Consider the following 15,703-nt stretch of genomic DNA (forward strand, 5'->3'; position numbering starts at 1 on the left):
ACAGCGTTCCAGTGAGCTACACTGGTAATGGTAATTTCACCCACAAATCGTTTACGTAATCTAATGTCATAAGAAATCCTACAACGAAAATGTATTTGTGAGGAATGTTTATTTTAACAATTTAAAACAGATGCATCATAGACCGCCATAGTAGACTGTGTTGCCCGGGCAACAGAGGCCAATGTCATGATGCTAATGCTTCAGTGAAAAAGTAGACTACTGTTTCCGAAAGTAGATGTACTTCTTTAATGTCAGCTTATATTGTACATTACGCATCACAATTGTGTGTCACATCACAAAGTAAAATAAGCAAATAGGTATCACCCAGGCCTTTTTGCTTGTGGCGTTTCTGCAGCTGCCTTGCAGTAAGCAGTTAGCCTAGCCATCTCCCAGAAGTTAACAAGCTCCTAAACTGATGTTCTGCTAGAGATAGTCACGCGAGTTTTCTTGACGTTAGTAGCATCAGTGACTGTGGCTAGCAAGTTAACCACCGTTAGCTTCACCTTTCGCCACAAAAACGTAATTTCTACTTAAAACGTGCAACGGAACGTAAATACAAATACTAGCAACTCAATTGCTACCAAGACGAAACTTTTGACACCTAGTGTGTGTAGTCCAAATATTTACTGAGGTTTAGGGGTGGGAAAAGAAATTATAAATATATATATGTAAAGAACAATGGTTTGTTCTCGCCGAAGGCAAGCACACCCCAATAATAATAATATAGCTGCAAGCAGCAATGGCGGATTCCTCCAAAGCATTGCGAACCTTTGAAAAATGTATATAGTCACTGCATTGTCACGGTATAGAAAAATCCATGCTGCAGACTTACCAATGGGATACCAAATCTGACCTAATCTAAATACAGTCGCAAGCAGCAATGAGGTGGCCAAGAGGTCAAATGACCTTTAAAACATTTTAGACATCCTCAGAAGAGGGTAACGAGTACATGCAGCAAGTTTGTTGTGAATCCATCAAAGATTTGCTGAGATAAGAAAATTGTAGGAGGAGTAGGCTTTCAAAAGTTTTTGATAAACCGGAAATGGCGGGAAATCTATAATCTATGCAATAGGGTGTGCTGAAGTCATCAGTGATCCAGGGAATCCAAGGGTACCTCATTTTTGAAAATCAGTCATACGGTTCAAAAGTTGCATGTGTAAACACAAGTCCAACTTTGTCCACCCATTGGTGGCGCTAGAGTGGTCTAATGGGATACATGAAACTTGGTGAAAGTATAGAAGGTACTGTCCTTAATGTGTGCCAAATTTCACAAAAAGTAATTGAAGGGTTCTAGGGGCTGCCATTGACTCCAATGGTACAAGAATAAAAATAATAATAATTATTATTATTCCTCCTCACGGAGGAATCCTAATACTAAGAAAAGGTAGAAACACTTAGGTGGCTTTGCTGCTTGGCCACCAATAATAAGAAGAAGATAAGGTAGAAACACTTGCGTGGCTTCGCAGCTCCGCTGCTTGGCCACCAATAATAAGAAAAGGTAGAAACACTTAGGTGGCTTCGCATCTTCGCGGCTTGGCCACCAATAATAAGAAAAGGTAGAAACACTTCAGTGGCTTCACGGCTTGGCCACCAATAATAAGAAGAAGATAAGGTAGAAACACTTGCGTGGCTTCGCAGCTCCGCTGCTTGGCCACCAATAATAAGAAAAGGTAGAAACACTTAGGTGGCTTCGCATCTTCGCGGCTTGGCCACCAATAATAAGAAAAGGTAGAAACACTTCAGTGGCTTCACGGCTTGGCCACCAATAATAAGAAGAAGATAAGGTAGAAACACTTGCGTGGCTTCGCAGCTCCGCTGCTTGGCCACCAATAATAAGAAAAGGTAGAAGCACTTAAGTGGCTTCGCCGCTTCACAGCTTGGCCACCAATAATAATAAAACTAACAATAACGATAGGTTTCCTCCTTATGGAGGAATTTGAAGTATAGCTGCAAGCAGCGATTCTCCTCAAAATGGCAAAATATTATAAAAATGTACATTGTAGAAGGTCAAGAGTTTGACAACGAGAGCAAAATTAATTAATGCTTGGCAAACAACAACTGGCTGAATGGAGATTCGAACTTAAAAGCATGTGGTTGCAAGTCAGCCTCTATCCCCTCTGCTACACATCAACTGTTGAGTTTTTATGAATAGAAAGGGCATTCAGGGCTCCAAACTGCGACTACATGGTCGCATTTTGCGACCAGTTTTTGAGAAAGTGCAAGCATTTTTTACAAGCACTCGCAAATGTGCGACCTAAAAATTTTGAATTTATTGGATGTACACAACATCAGCACACGTTAGCAATAGATACAATGTTGTAGTAAGACAGCGATATCAGCGAGCCCTCGGCATTAGTACCGTAGCTAAAAGTCTAGGAAAGTTTAGGCTATTTTTCGCTAGATTCCTACAAACATGTCTTAATCTGCCAGACAAGTGGATTCCCCTTCGTTCTTTTGGTGAGCAGTTTCACAAGCCCTTCTTACCCGGCGTCATGGAGCCGAGCAGCTAAATACTTATTTAGCACTAGCGTTGCTACTGTATCCCTGTCTGTTTGTGCTGTTGCGTTGTTATACTCAGCAAGTATTGTGTTGTGATGTCGGGGGAGGACTGATCGAAAAGTGCATCATACATTTAAGTCCTTAAGCTAAGACATGCATGTACAATGCGTAATGTCACTTTAAATGTATTTAAACTCAAGCTTATGTGGTGGGTCGTGGTTGTTATATCAGTTGTGTATGTGTTGTGTCAGTAAAAAAAAAACTGACCCATCTGCAACCGACGCAAGCACACCCTACAAATTGGTGACTCTAGGATCAGACCTTTAGGGGTGCTTAGCCCCCATTGAGAATGTGACGTGAATACAGTCCCTTGCAAATGTGCTAAACCCCCTTGCTAATATAAATCCCTAATTTCACAGGATAACAATTAATACATTTATGTATTATTATGCAATATGAATATATGAATATGAATCGGGATAGTAATATGAAGGTCGCCAGTTCGATTCCCGGCCACACCAAAAATTACGTTGTGGCAAGGCACTTCACCCTACTTGCCTCGGGGGGAATGTCCCTGTACTTACTGTAAGTCGCTCTGGATAAGAGCGTCTGCTAAATGACTAAATGTAAATGTAAATACTATAGGAAGTACAAAGTACATGAATTATACATATGTATGTATGTATACAAGACAATTTGACTTACAGTTCAAGAAAATAGGAGTTTGGAAGGTTGTCCCAAATTTGGACAGTACAAGACAATTCATAAGTCTGACGTTATGGGTATAGATTAACTATAACGTGGGTTTCAAATGGATGTAGTTCTCTCAATCAACACACAAATTGTAATACAATTACATATGTGAATAACTTACTAACTTACGAACTTATGATACAGCTCAATGACTTAACTTAAACAGTAACTTGAAATCCATTAAAGTTACAAAGATGGGTCCTTGAGACTTTTTTGTTCCCCATGAGAAATAAGGCATGTTTACCAATTTCCATGCATTTTGGAGTAATGGGGTGCTGAGGAAATCACAAACACTTTGGGCGTGACTTGTAGCGCCACCAATGGGCGTACGTGGGCCATTAGCGGTCTGGGAATAGTGAGTGACCTGTTTTATCATTGGGCCAAATTTGACAAAATCGAGCCACTGACTTTTTGACCTATTGAGCCATTTCATGGAGAGATTTAATAACAATAAGAATAAGCTTTGCTGCTTGGCCACCAATAATAAAAGGTAGAAACTAGTGCTGTCAATTGATTAGTGCGATTAATTGCGATGAGAATATTTTAATGTCATAGTTAACTTGCAATTAATCGCATTAATGTCATAGTTAACTCACGATTAATCGCACATTTTTATCTATTCTAAATGTCCATTGATTTCTTTTTGTCCCTTTTTTTTTTTCTCTCATTTTGATGCTCTTATCAACATGAAAAAATGGATCGGATTGCTTAGTGCAAATGTTTTTTTTTTGTTTTTTTTTAAACCACATTGCAATCGCCTGGCTTTGACGAGGGGACGGAGAATTCGCATCAGCTGTGTGATTGGCCATCAAGTGGTATTTCAGACTGGACCTGCTGCAATGATAGCTCAGTTCACAACGACAAAACACACAGATCACTTTGGTCTTGTCAATGGAACCATTTGGCAACTTTTTCAAAGTCAATTCCATTCAGAATTTTGATGGCATCCATTTTGGCGTCTCGTGCTCGCCATCCACTCAACGTAACGTTAGCCTACTATTCTTTAGCCGGCTCGCAAGCCCAAACAAGTGTGTGCGGTGTGCTTTTTGTTTTGTTTCCGGTGTAGCTAGATCCGGTGTGGTGTTGTAGTTTTTCCAACGTCAGTAGTTGCTGCAACAGCATGTGAAAACAAAAAACTAGAAAGTTTGCTTGGCCCAAAAGAACGTTAATCGCACAGGGAAAAAAATGTACGCCGTTAAAATGGGCTTGCGTTAACGCCGTTAATAACGCGTTAAACTGACAGCACTAGTAGAAACACAATAGGTGGTTTCGCTGCTTGGCCACTAATAATAATAATGAGAAGAAAAGGTAAAAATGCAATAGGTGGCAATAAAATAATTGCATAGTGGCATATAAGGTGTTCACAGTAACAGCTTCTCACAGTGACTACCATCATTTTTCTCTAGACCACACTGAGCTCGTCAGTGTGGGGGGCCGTAAATGCAGCCACTGGAAGCTCCAACTGGGGTTCCGATCCTAGCAGCATTTGGGGTGACACCCATAACTCCAACATTGGCTTCTGGGATGAGGCAGTGAAAGAGGCCTCGCTGCCCCCTCCCCCTGCTACCAAAAAAGGCAACCCTCCAAAGAACAACAAGGGGAATGCAAACTTAAGGTACCTACTGCAGTGTCTTTCTGTCAATTTCTCTCTTCCTTTCCCACCCTTCTTTTGTAGACCAGGACTTGTTTCTCTCCCTTCATTGTTCAAGATACATGGGTTTACATGCAGTTCTTTGAACTGACATTTTAGTGGTGTGTATAATTTCTCCCATTATGCGTCTGTGCAGTAACTCGGTCAGCGGGCGTGCCAACAAGAAGGTGGAGGAAGAGGAGAAGCTGCTGAAGCTGTTTCAGGGGGTCAATAAGAGCCAGCAGGACGGCTTCATGCAGTGGTGTGAACATACTCTGCATATGCTCAATACCGCCAACAACCTGGATGGTAAATTGGTCCAACGCACTAATCTGATTAGTTTACTGGTTCATTGTGAATAAAAACAGCTTCAGTTTTATTACATTAAAAGCAAAACATGTTTTTACGTGTTGAGTTATGGTTTGTGTAAAGCCTAAAAGAAATACAATTCAAATGACCCTACCCAACTCTTGTCAATGTACAAACAAGGTGTTTTGTGAAGCATGCTATTTATCTTCTTCTTTTTTGTTGTTGTCTTTAAGTACAGTAGAACAGCGTAGATACAGTGCTGTAATAGCCATGTACATTGACATTTTATTCATTTAACAGACACTTATCCAAGTTACATGTAGAAAATACTGCAGAAGATCAAGGATCCGAAGTGCATCATTCTACAGTATTTTGGTGGTCGGTCAGTCAAAGAGCAGTTAATAGCCAGATTGCAAAGTAAACACATCAGCTACCAGGCATGGTGGACAGAAATAAACCTTGTTAGTGCATTGGTCGAGTTAGGGTTGTAGTGGTCTCACTTGGTTGAATTTCCTTACTTTTTGAGACTTTTCACAAAGCATAACTTGCCAACATCTTTAGTTTTTTTATTTCCCTATCTTTTCCATTGTGGGCTTCATATATATATTTATAAACTAGAGAGATTGTGCTGTCTGTCAAGAAGCTTCAAACCTATCTGCATAATCTTGTTTAGCTATTTTTGTTGCAATTTAAAGTAGCCGCCTTTACACATCATAAGCAGGGTGGGAATGTTGTTTCTTTATAATGCCTTGCAGTATGAACACGGAACAGGGGCTACGGCATACTGCTGACTGAACAGGTAGTCACAGAGCCGAATTGGCATCTATTTAAAAGGGAAAGCTGGCATGGCAGGACTACACACACACTAGATGCCACATCTCTGGTTCCGGGTTAAAAGGGGCTTATTTGTTTTATTAAACAAAATTATCTATAGGGGTTGCTATGCTCTGTATTGCGTCATTGCATACATTTAAGTAACTACATTATATGCTATTTGTAATTGCTAGCTAGTTGACTTACCGTAGCCCTACCCTCCAGGCCCTAACTGATGGCAGAACTATTGGTAATACTTTTTATAAAAAAAATATTTTGGATGGACATGCCAACTAAACAATAACTGGATAAGTATTCTCCTGCCTTCCATTCTGTCCTTCTCGTGTCCAGTGCCCACATTTGCATCCTTCCTGAAGGAAGTGGACTCTCCATACGAGGTGCACGATTATGTCCGGGCGTACCTGGGGGACACGCCTGAGGCCAAGGAGTTTGCCAAGCAGTTCCTGGACCGCCGTGCCAAGCAGAACGCCAACCAGCAGAAACAGGCTGGCCAAAACCAGCAGCAGCAGGTGAGGGGGAGTTTGAATAGTATTTTTAGAATGAACAACATATTCAAGTCACTAACCAAGCTTTAGGTATTAAAGTGCCTAACGAGTTTGGCCAAGTAAATCAATTAATGGGGCCTTGTTTTAGCTCCCAGTCCCCCCAAAATAACAGCAACTTGGCATCCTTGAAGGTCAGGAAGGGGGAAAAGTAACGTCTGTAGGGCACCTGTTACACTAAGTAAAACAACATCTCAATGTCGCTATTTAGGGTTATTTCCCAGCAATAGTAACCGTTTTTGCAACCGTTTTCTAGGATTCGGTGTGGGGTGGAACAGAGCACTCATCCGTGTTTCAGTCCAACCACACCAGCCTACAGCAGCCACGCTTTGAGACTGTCACCTCAGGGAAGAAGAAGAAAAAACAGAAGATGGTCCGCGCAGACCCAAGCCTGCTTGGTGAGGGGAAACTTTTGAGTGCTGTTACATAAATCAGCTTTTCCTTTACCACTGTACTTACTGTAGGTGGCGCTAAAGGACTTGCAGTGACCTCCATACAAGACATAAAACTGCATTCACCTCCATGTACCTTCTTGCGTGTCTCTTATGGTTTTATACTTTTCTCAGGTTTTTCTGTGAATGCATCATCTGAACGGTTAAACATGGGTGAGATTGAGACGGTGGAGGACTTTTGAGGGACTGCTGCCAACTCCACTGACTATATCAACTCGGATCGGCTGCCATTTTACCGCCAACTTCTAAATCCTCTACTCTTTATTTGTTTTGTTAAAATTTTTATTCCAAATTTCCCTCAGTGATGGGAGGCAGGGGTCCATCTATCACTGTCAGTCCAAAAACATCATTTTTAACCCTTTCAGGGAAAGGGAGAACAAATATTAAAACATCCGATTTCAGAGGGCGCATGGGGAACCACACAAAGTGGTGGAACGGAGAAGAAGTTTAGTCCATCTTTCATTGGTCTGTCTATCAATAACCTGCAATAACACTTCCAAATTACATTTATTCCCAATGGACTTTTACAGAGGTGGCCATATGGATTGAGTGGTGGGGAAAGAAGTTTCTGGAAAGTGTCTGGATTTTTTTGTATTATTTATTGAAAGTTTCCAAACTCTTTCAATTTTTTTTCTGTATTCCCCTTTCAACTCCTAATTTCTGCCAGTTGTTTTTGGATCAAGATGGCAAGTAGCATCCAAGATTTGTGCCCATATATGTCCTGTTTTAAGGACATGTTTAAAGTTCCAAGTAGTTATCTATTTCTTGTAAAATACTAGGCTGTTTAAAGAATAAACTTTCAATTCTGCATCTGTATTATAATATATAGAAATGAACTGTCGGGAGTCATACTTTTTTATTGCAGTATGAAATAAAGCAGTCTCTTGTGTGGGCTGTTTACACCTCTTTTTTGTCTGTATGAACCGTTGGCAATAGTTGTTTGTCGAACTACATGCACATTAACAGAATCAATTTAAATAATGATTAACTAAACTTTACTGGGTGCTAATACAGCCTTTGGCGTACTTTAGCTTAATATTAACATGTTACTGATTAAAGGGAGGATCGGTAATCTTGAAACACACTGTCATATCTGCTGAAATAAACTTCACATCCTGAAGGCAACCAGTAAATCTAAAAGTTTGATTGTAAAATCCAATATCTATTGCAGGACTAAATACGACTAATATGATAAGACGGCACTACCTGGCAGTAGTTAGGCAGCAAGCCCAGGTGTTTTGGGGGAGTGGTTTTGAAGGGATGGGGTGGGATATTTTGGTTTGAATATTTTCAAACAAGCCAGAATTGCTAGGTTTGCCAAACTTGCTGATCCTGCCTTTAATTTCACTGCAGTAAATTGTTTTGGTCGTCTGCCTCACTGATTCATGTTCAATTATGGGCTTCTCTTTAGAGTTGTTTTACAAAAATGAGTGAACCACAAATCAAGGATTCAAAGTGCTATATTTGGGTCTCTCCCTTGCTTGTGTGAGACAGGTACTAGGTATGTTCTTCTGCCAGACTTAGCTCTAGCATCCAGAGGGGGCAAGAGGAACACAGCTGCCGATAATACAGAGACAGACCAGGGAAAGTGGTGCAGTCACCTTGGCCAGAAAGTAACTGTCCATAACCAAGTTAAAAGTGACTTGAGGATGAGTGACTTGGTGAAGGAGTACTAATGGGGTAGGGGAGAGGGAGTCTAGACTGACTGAAATTTGAAATCAGCAGATGAATACAACCAAGTGAGAGAGAAAGTTTGGTCAGCATGTAGTGGGTGGGCCTTCAGCTGAGGTGTTGACAAAGTCTTCACTGTCCAGACAGTTATCCCCATTCCCCTCCTCACCCTCTCACCTTCCAGTCTACCCCTCTTTACTTCATCTTCACCCAGACTCAGTCTTACTAAACCCGTTTTATAGGTGCTTCAGTCCACTGTGCTCCTACTCTCATCCCAGGAACCATGATTCCCAACAGCAGTCTTGGCAAGCCCCTTGTCTTCATTATAGGCCTGTTGGTGGCCACTGTCAACACAGGTAAGTCTCTTAACTGGCTGGGACTTTTCTATTTTGGCCTGCAGTTCAATTTTCAGGAGAATCAAAAAATACAAGTGGTACAATAGAGCTTTATATTAAAGGCGACTTAAGATATGGTCATGTCCTAGTATTTAACTGGAAAAACTAGCAATAACTTTTGAGTTATGAGTGTTTGATAAGCAGGCTTTCACATGTGCTCATAGATCTGATATTTGAAATGACAGAATGGTTATAAGTTGTTGTGGTTCTTCCGTGGTTGATCTTTCAGATTTCAAAATTTGTGTCAAGATCATGACCTTCGAAGATGGGTTTAAATACTGACATTAGTTGCACTAGAGAATCTGTCTTGTAAAGTTACTCATGTCCTGTGATGTTTCATTGTTGTGCAGAATAATTCGGGAATAATTATAAACCCCAATCAATAGTTTACCAGCAAAATGGAAAAGCTTTTGATATGTAGGGATTTGTCAATATGAAATATATTTATTCTTCAGTCTGGAATCCAGAGGTGTGCGTACGTGTCATTTTCCCTTCTATTGGACCAAGAGGCCCATAGAGCAAGAGCCCTTCTTACCCTCTAAATGATGCAGTTGTTAGTCCGTGGAAGTCACTGCAGCCTGAATGCTGCTCTTTGACAGGGTGACTACCATTCATTATGGCCTTGTTTACAACCTCTCAGAAATTAAATATTGGAAATTTGAACTTAACACTGAGGCTTACTATTCATCAGTAAATGATTGGTTTAAAAGCACAAATCAAGTTTTAAATTGTATTTAGGGTGGTCTTTGCTCAATTGTGACGGCAGGTTTTAATTAGATCTTGATAACGAGTTATTCATAAGTACTATAATCTTACTCATTTGGTTTTATTGTTTTCCTTTTTGCCATTATTTTCCCCAAAATGCTTCATTTCTCCTTTCCCTCATTCATTGAGCCCAACCTCTCACTTTGTCCCCTCTTTTCTTACTTGAACGTCACACTTGGGTGATAAGCCAGAGGAAAGGTATGGGAAAGGGTAGATTCCACAAACCTGTAAATTGTGAGGACTTTGGGAACACAGATCACATTCAGTCCTAGAGGTCATTAAGAGGAGGTCAGCAAACAGCAATCTTGCAGAAAAAATATTCGATAAACTATGGTTTTCCTTGACAATGAGAAAAAGCTTGGGAAGTGTCAATCTACAGAAGGAGGCACATACTGTACAGTGGGCTTTTGTCATCCCAGTCAACCGTGACGTAACCATCACTGGTATGTTAGATATGATAACAATGTGATGATATGATGACATGGCCTATATTTGGTGCACCAGTAAAGCACTGGAATGTGACATGGAATTTACAGAACTACTAAAACATTTTTAAACAAGCTGATTTGTTGATTGCTAGTTTTCATGGAAATCGATGTAACGATTTTAAAGATGACTTTGATAACATTTTGGTGAAACTTTGAAGCGCCATACCTGTAATGGTGGTTGGTATGCAGAGAGGAGACCACATTGTAAATACTTTGCTGGGAATATTTATTCACCATCACTTAATTTTCAGAATCCAGTCCTCATTTCTGTTTCTTATATTTACTTATATTTGTGCTCAACTCACGTGTATTAGTGGTCGCGACACCTTGTTGTGAAGTTTGAACAGTAAATCCCAAACAGCAACAGTGAGACATATGAAGACAGAATTTTTAAAAATTAGCAGTTATATATAGCAATACCTTATAACTCCATGCCACTTATGTTTGTCACAAACCATATTACTAGTATTCTATTTACAACTTTTCTCTATTATAACTAAACAACTAAAATTGGATTGCTGGTTACAACCTGTTGTATTTAAAGGTGGTGAGTTGAGGCTCAAAATCGTGCATTTGAACACTGGTAATAGAGGAGCTGTTTTTCTGTGTCACTGGAAAACTTTTCTACAACACACAAACATTTTTTGACATGTCCACATCTTGCCAAATTTAAGGAACTAGAGCATAGCATGGCACACACACTAAGATTTCTGGAATTATAGATGCAGTGCCCGTGATGCAGCTGGTGATTACATTTCTTCTCAGTAGTTTTGGTACCTATATTTCTCAGATCACATTTGAAATTCTCTGTCATTGTTTAACCTCCACATCTATTCTAGTCAAATTGATAATGCCGTGGAAGCCTACATTCATGTAAATGATTATGTAGCCTTCACTTGTCTGCTGTTTCCTACATTATAAATTGCTTGAGTTATGTTGATCAAAATTGAGTTCTCTGTTAAATTGTCTTACCAGCACAAACATCTAAACGTTATGTTTATAACAGAAGTCATTACATGCCAATTGTCATAATTGTAGGGCTAATTTACCATATAGCGCTTGTACATTGCAAATGTAGTAACACAATGTTTTATAAATTAAATCACTGATTTATATATCTCAAATGATATCCAAGTTATATAGATGTTCTGTTCACTAGCCAGCCCCTTTGAAAGCAGCTGAATATTGGTTGTAGCCTAAAAGCGAATTTGTTTCAATGAACAAAGAGGGGGCCAATAGTTACTGAAATGTTATGACTGATATTTCTGTATATTTTAAATAAGTAGGCCTATGCTACTTATTATCTATGAAGATGGCATAGATTAAAAAGCATGCATTTGTTGCTGCTCATTTACACTTCAAAATTCTAAGACTGTAGTGTAGAATGAAACAGGGTTCTCTTGTCATTTCTCTTAGTGGAAGAGAGAATGGCGATAGAATATGTTGCAGCATCACATAGTTGAAACAGTTGCATCAAAACGAAGAAATTGAGCAATCCTGTGTCAAGATGGTCCTAATCTATATCTAATAATGTTGTCACTGGCAGTATCTCAACTGGAATCGCAATTCAAACATTACCCTCTGCCAACTGAAAATATGCAATACGCAAATAAGCTTGAAATATATATTGGGTTAGGGTTGGCTAATTTAACAAGTTTACTGGAAGCGATCACTGTCAGTAACACTGTCTGAAAACTTAGGGCTCATGTGAGCCACTATCTGGGGTATTCCAGAAAGCGGGTTTGGTGAAAACCCTGAGTTGGGTAACCCTAAAATGAGGCAAATGAGGTTGAGGTTTTCAGTTCCAGAAAGAGAGGTAACGAAAACTTGTGGTCAGTGTCCATGGTAACTTACTCTGTGAACCTAACCTACTCGCTTGTAGGTTTTCCATGACAAACTCTGCATTTCTACCTGTCCCACTTTCTGAGCTTGATGCAGTTGGCAGACATGGTGTGTCCTTTCCTGGTTCAGTTGACCGATCTCTAACAAAATTTAATTCGCTTAGTTATACGCCGGGAGAGGATTTTAAGACTGCAATTAGATGTGCTTAGATTCCCTGATGAATACCTAAGTTAATGTTTCCATTTCTTGTCACACTCCATAATTTATTTTAGCAAGATTCTCAGCCCTTACATCGCTAATGTAACACACCGTGGATGTGCACTCAGAAATGACCAAATACTTTTGGCACTGAAATAAAGAAATCGTTGAAATTGTATTTGATCTTCTTCATTGCCTACAAATAGAAATACAACAATTTGTATTTTTATCGGCTATTGTTCCTACAATTTACATGATTCACCTCTGACCACGTACCCTCTTGTAACTGGTGTTCCAGCAAGCCAATTTCAAGATTTTAGAGGGTATTGGCCAGGGATGTGCACAGGAATTTGAGGGCAGTTGCTCTGGCCTGAAAAAAGGGCACCCCCCCCCCCCCCCCAAAAAAAAAAAAAGAATAATAAATAGCCTGCCTACTAATGATAATGATTCATGTAATTTACATTTATTCATTTAGCAGACGCTTTTATCCAATGCGACTTCCAAGAGAGAGCTTTACAAAGTGCATAGTTCACTGATAATAACAACAAGATAACCCCAAAGCATTGCGGGTAGCCAAAACAAGAAGTACACATTGTGAACAACCCAAAAATAAGTGCTAAAGGGAGAAAAACATAAGAGCATGTCGTTAAACAAGTTACAATTAAACAACATGAAACTCCAAGTGCAAGTGTACCTGTAGGAAAGCAATAAAAATAGGATTAACTAAAATAGAAAACAGTTTAAATCAGCTACCGCTAACAAACAAGAGCAACAGTCAGGAAACCAGCGTTGGGTTCAGCAAACCATTCCTAAGTACCGTTGTACTCCCGGAACAAGTGCGTCTTGTCTTGAGCCTTCTCTTGAAGGTGGAGAGACAGTCTGTGTCTCTGATGGAGGTGGGGAGTTGATTCCACCACTGGGGGGCCAGGCAGGAGAAGAGCTTGTGTTGGGATCGGGCGGTCTTGAGCGGTGAGACCACCAGGCGGTTGTCTGAAGAAGACCGTAGGTGGCGGGTGGGGGTGTAAGGCTGCAGGAGAGACTTGATGTAGTCGGGTGCAGTCCCGTTCACTGCTCGGAAGGTCAGTACCGGGGTCTTGAATCTGATGCGGGCCGTTATGGGTAGCCAGTGGAGGGAGATGAGGAGCGGGGTAACGTGGGAGCGTCTGGGTAGATTGTAGACCAGGCGGGCCGCCGCGTTCTGAATCCTCTGAAGAGGGCGGGTTGCGCATGCTGGGAGACCGGCGAGCAGCGAGTTGCAGTAGTCCAACTTGGAGAGGACAAGTGTTGGACAAGCAGCTGGGTGGAGTGCTCAGACAGGTATCTCCTGATCTTCCGGATGTTGTAGAGGGTGAATCTACACGACCGGGAGACCGCAGCAATGTGGGCCGTGAGGGAGAGCTCGTCATCCATGGTAACCCCAAGGTTCCTGGCAGAGGATGAGGGGGTCACCGTCGCAGATCCCAGGGTGATTGAGAGGTTGTGGGAGATGGAGGGTTTGGCCGGGATGATGAGAAGTTCTGTTTTGGCGAGGTTCAGCTGGAGGTGGTGCTCGGTCATCCAGGCGGAGATGTCTGCGAGGCAGCTACTCCTTGACCAGTTTGAACTGGTTATCAACTGCTGACCAAATGCAGCGCTCTCGGTGTTGACTCCAGTAGGACGCTATACGCTCTCTATGTAATGCATTACTTCCATCATTTATTCTTCTTGTTAAAACAAAATGTTATAAACTAACCATCAGCAGACATGTAGCTTGGTTTTCCTACCAAAAAATTTGATGGGCTGGTTGTCTGGTAGGCAAGCTAGCCGTCTGATTATTTATGTTAAACGTGGCAAACTGAGCCTGGATTTATGAAGATTTTAATTGATTTCATAAAACTTGATGATCGTCCCTTTGTTATACATTTCTACAACTTAAAACTCACCTTTTCTGACAATGTCAAAGAGGTTTTTATTGACACAGAATAAAACAACCGTGACCGTTTCTCAAGTGCAAGAAAATGCAGGCTCAGGTGGCAGTCGCATGCAGTACCGCAGAGTAAACAGAGTAGGGGGCATACCCCCCCCTCCCCCTTGTGACTTCTACTCTCATTACCCATAGGCTTATTGATTGGAAGTGAATAAGGCTACTTTATGAAATGTTTCGGGTGGCGATTTTTAAAATCTAGGTCTACATAAAATTCTGCAGCTGTTTAAATGTACTATTATTTATTTATTTTCCTCCCAGGGGCACTTTGACTCGATGAGGGCAAATGGGCAGTTGCCCGGGCAACCTTAGCCATAGCCTGTGCACGTCCCTGGTATTGGCCAAACAACGGAAACGAATTCCCCTATGGTTTGAAGGAAGATGAGAAACCAAACAGTCTATTAACATTAACCAAATAATGCCAATACCAATGTAATTATAGTTGACTCTATGGGTTAAATCAGAGTAAGAATGGTCAAAGGTTAGATACAATTAACATTTAATAACATTGCAAATGAATAAAATCAATTACAAGGCAAATATGTTCAAGGTTAACTCTTACCTACTCTACCATGATTATTGTAAACCAGAGAAAGAAAGCAAAAGGTGAGGAAGGAGGAGAAGGACAAGCCAGAGCTGAGGAGAAGGTGTCAGGAGATTAAGAATCCACAGAACAATGCTTCATAGGGGTGGGAATCTTTTGGTACCTCACAATCCGATTTGCTTTGCGATTTCTAAAAATCGATTCGCGATTTAAAAAAATCGTTTCGCGATTTTTTATTTTAAAAGTTGTGAATCGATGTGAATCACTACAAGACTGAATTGCAATTCAAATGTGAATCAATTCTCCCCCCACCCCGAATGCTACACAATTCCTTTTATATCCAAGAACAACCAATCACACCACAATGTTGACCCTAACTTATCAACGTATGTCTAGCAATGCTACAGTAAGTTACACAATGAGGTGTGAGAGCCATCAAGTTGAGACTGTGTCTGTTGTGCCCCTGCAAAGGGGAATTATAGAAAACAGACAACGGACACGATGTAGCTTGGTCAAGTCCAATGTCGCAATGTATTTTTATGCATCTCAAACATTTGGCAACTTGAAATATTACATCTAATGGAAGAATTATGTAATAAGCATACCAACATGAAATGGGTGAAACACTGATGTTTCGGAAACGTGACAATTACAGGCTACCTCCGTTCAACACAGCTTCACTCGACTTAGCTAGTAAGGAGGCTAAAATGTATTGTTATCAGTATATTTAGGAATTTTTTGTATTAGGGTTAGTATCGTCGATTATTTATTGCTATCTGTATATTTAGGAAGTTTCACTTATTTAAGCTCAGCATAGA

The 15,703-nt window shown here is 40.6% G+C and overlaps 1 protein-coding gene across 8 annotated transcripts in view; it reads left to right on the forward strand.

Annotated features, from left to right (window-relative positions):
- gigyf2 (GRB10 interacting GYF protein 2) overlaps positions 1-7,925 on the forward strand; it is a 62,320-nt gene extending 54,395 nt beyond the window's left edge. For 7 of the 8 annotated variants that reach the window (XM_084706614.1, XM_084706617.1, XM_084706616.1 and 4 more), the window contains exons 25-29: positions 4,659-4,867; positions 5,040-5,191; positions 6,356-6,534; positions 6,824-6,965; positions 7,134-7,925. In XM_084706614.1, coding sequence (XP_084562740.1) covers positions 4,659-4,867; positions 5,040-5,191; positions 6,356-6,534; positions 6,824-6,965; positions 7,134-7,201 — 750 coding nt within the window. In that variant the 3' untranslated portion in view covers positions 7,202-7,925. Of the gene's footprint in view, positions 1-4,658; positions 4,868-5,039; positions 5,192-6,355; positions 6,535-6,823; positions 6,966-7,133 lie in introns of those variants that run through there. The other variant, XM_084706621.1, reaches the window with a different exon arrangement.
- The last annotated feature ends 7,778 nt before the right edge of the window (positions 7,926-15,703 follow it).

Source organism: Hypomesus nipponensis, chromosome 10 (assembly GCF_054491055.1).
Source record: "Hypomesus nipponensis isolate SF chromosome 10, ASM5449105v1, whole genome shotgun sequence".
In the NCBI taxonomy this organism is placed as follows: Eukaryota; Metazoa; Chordata; class Actinopteri; order Osmeriformes; family Osmeridae; genus Hypomesus; species Hypomesus nipponensis.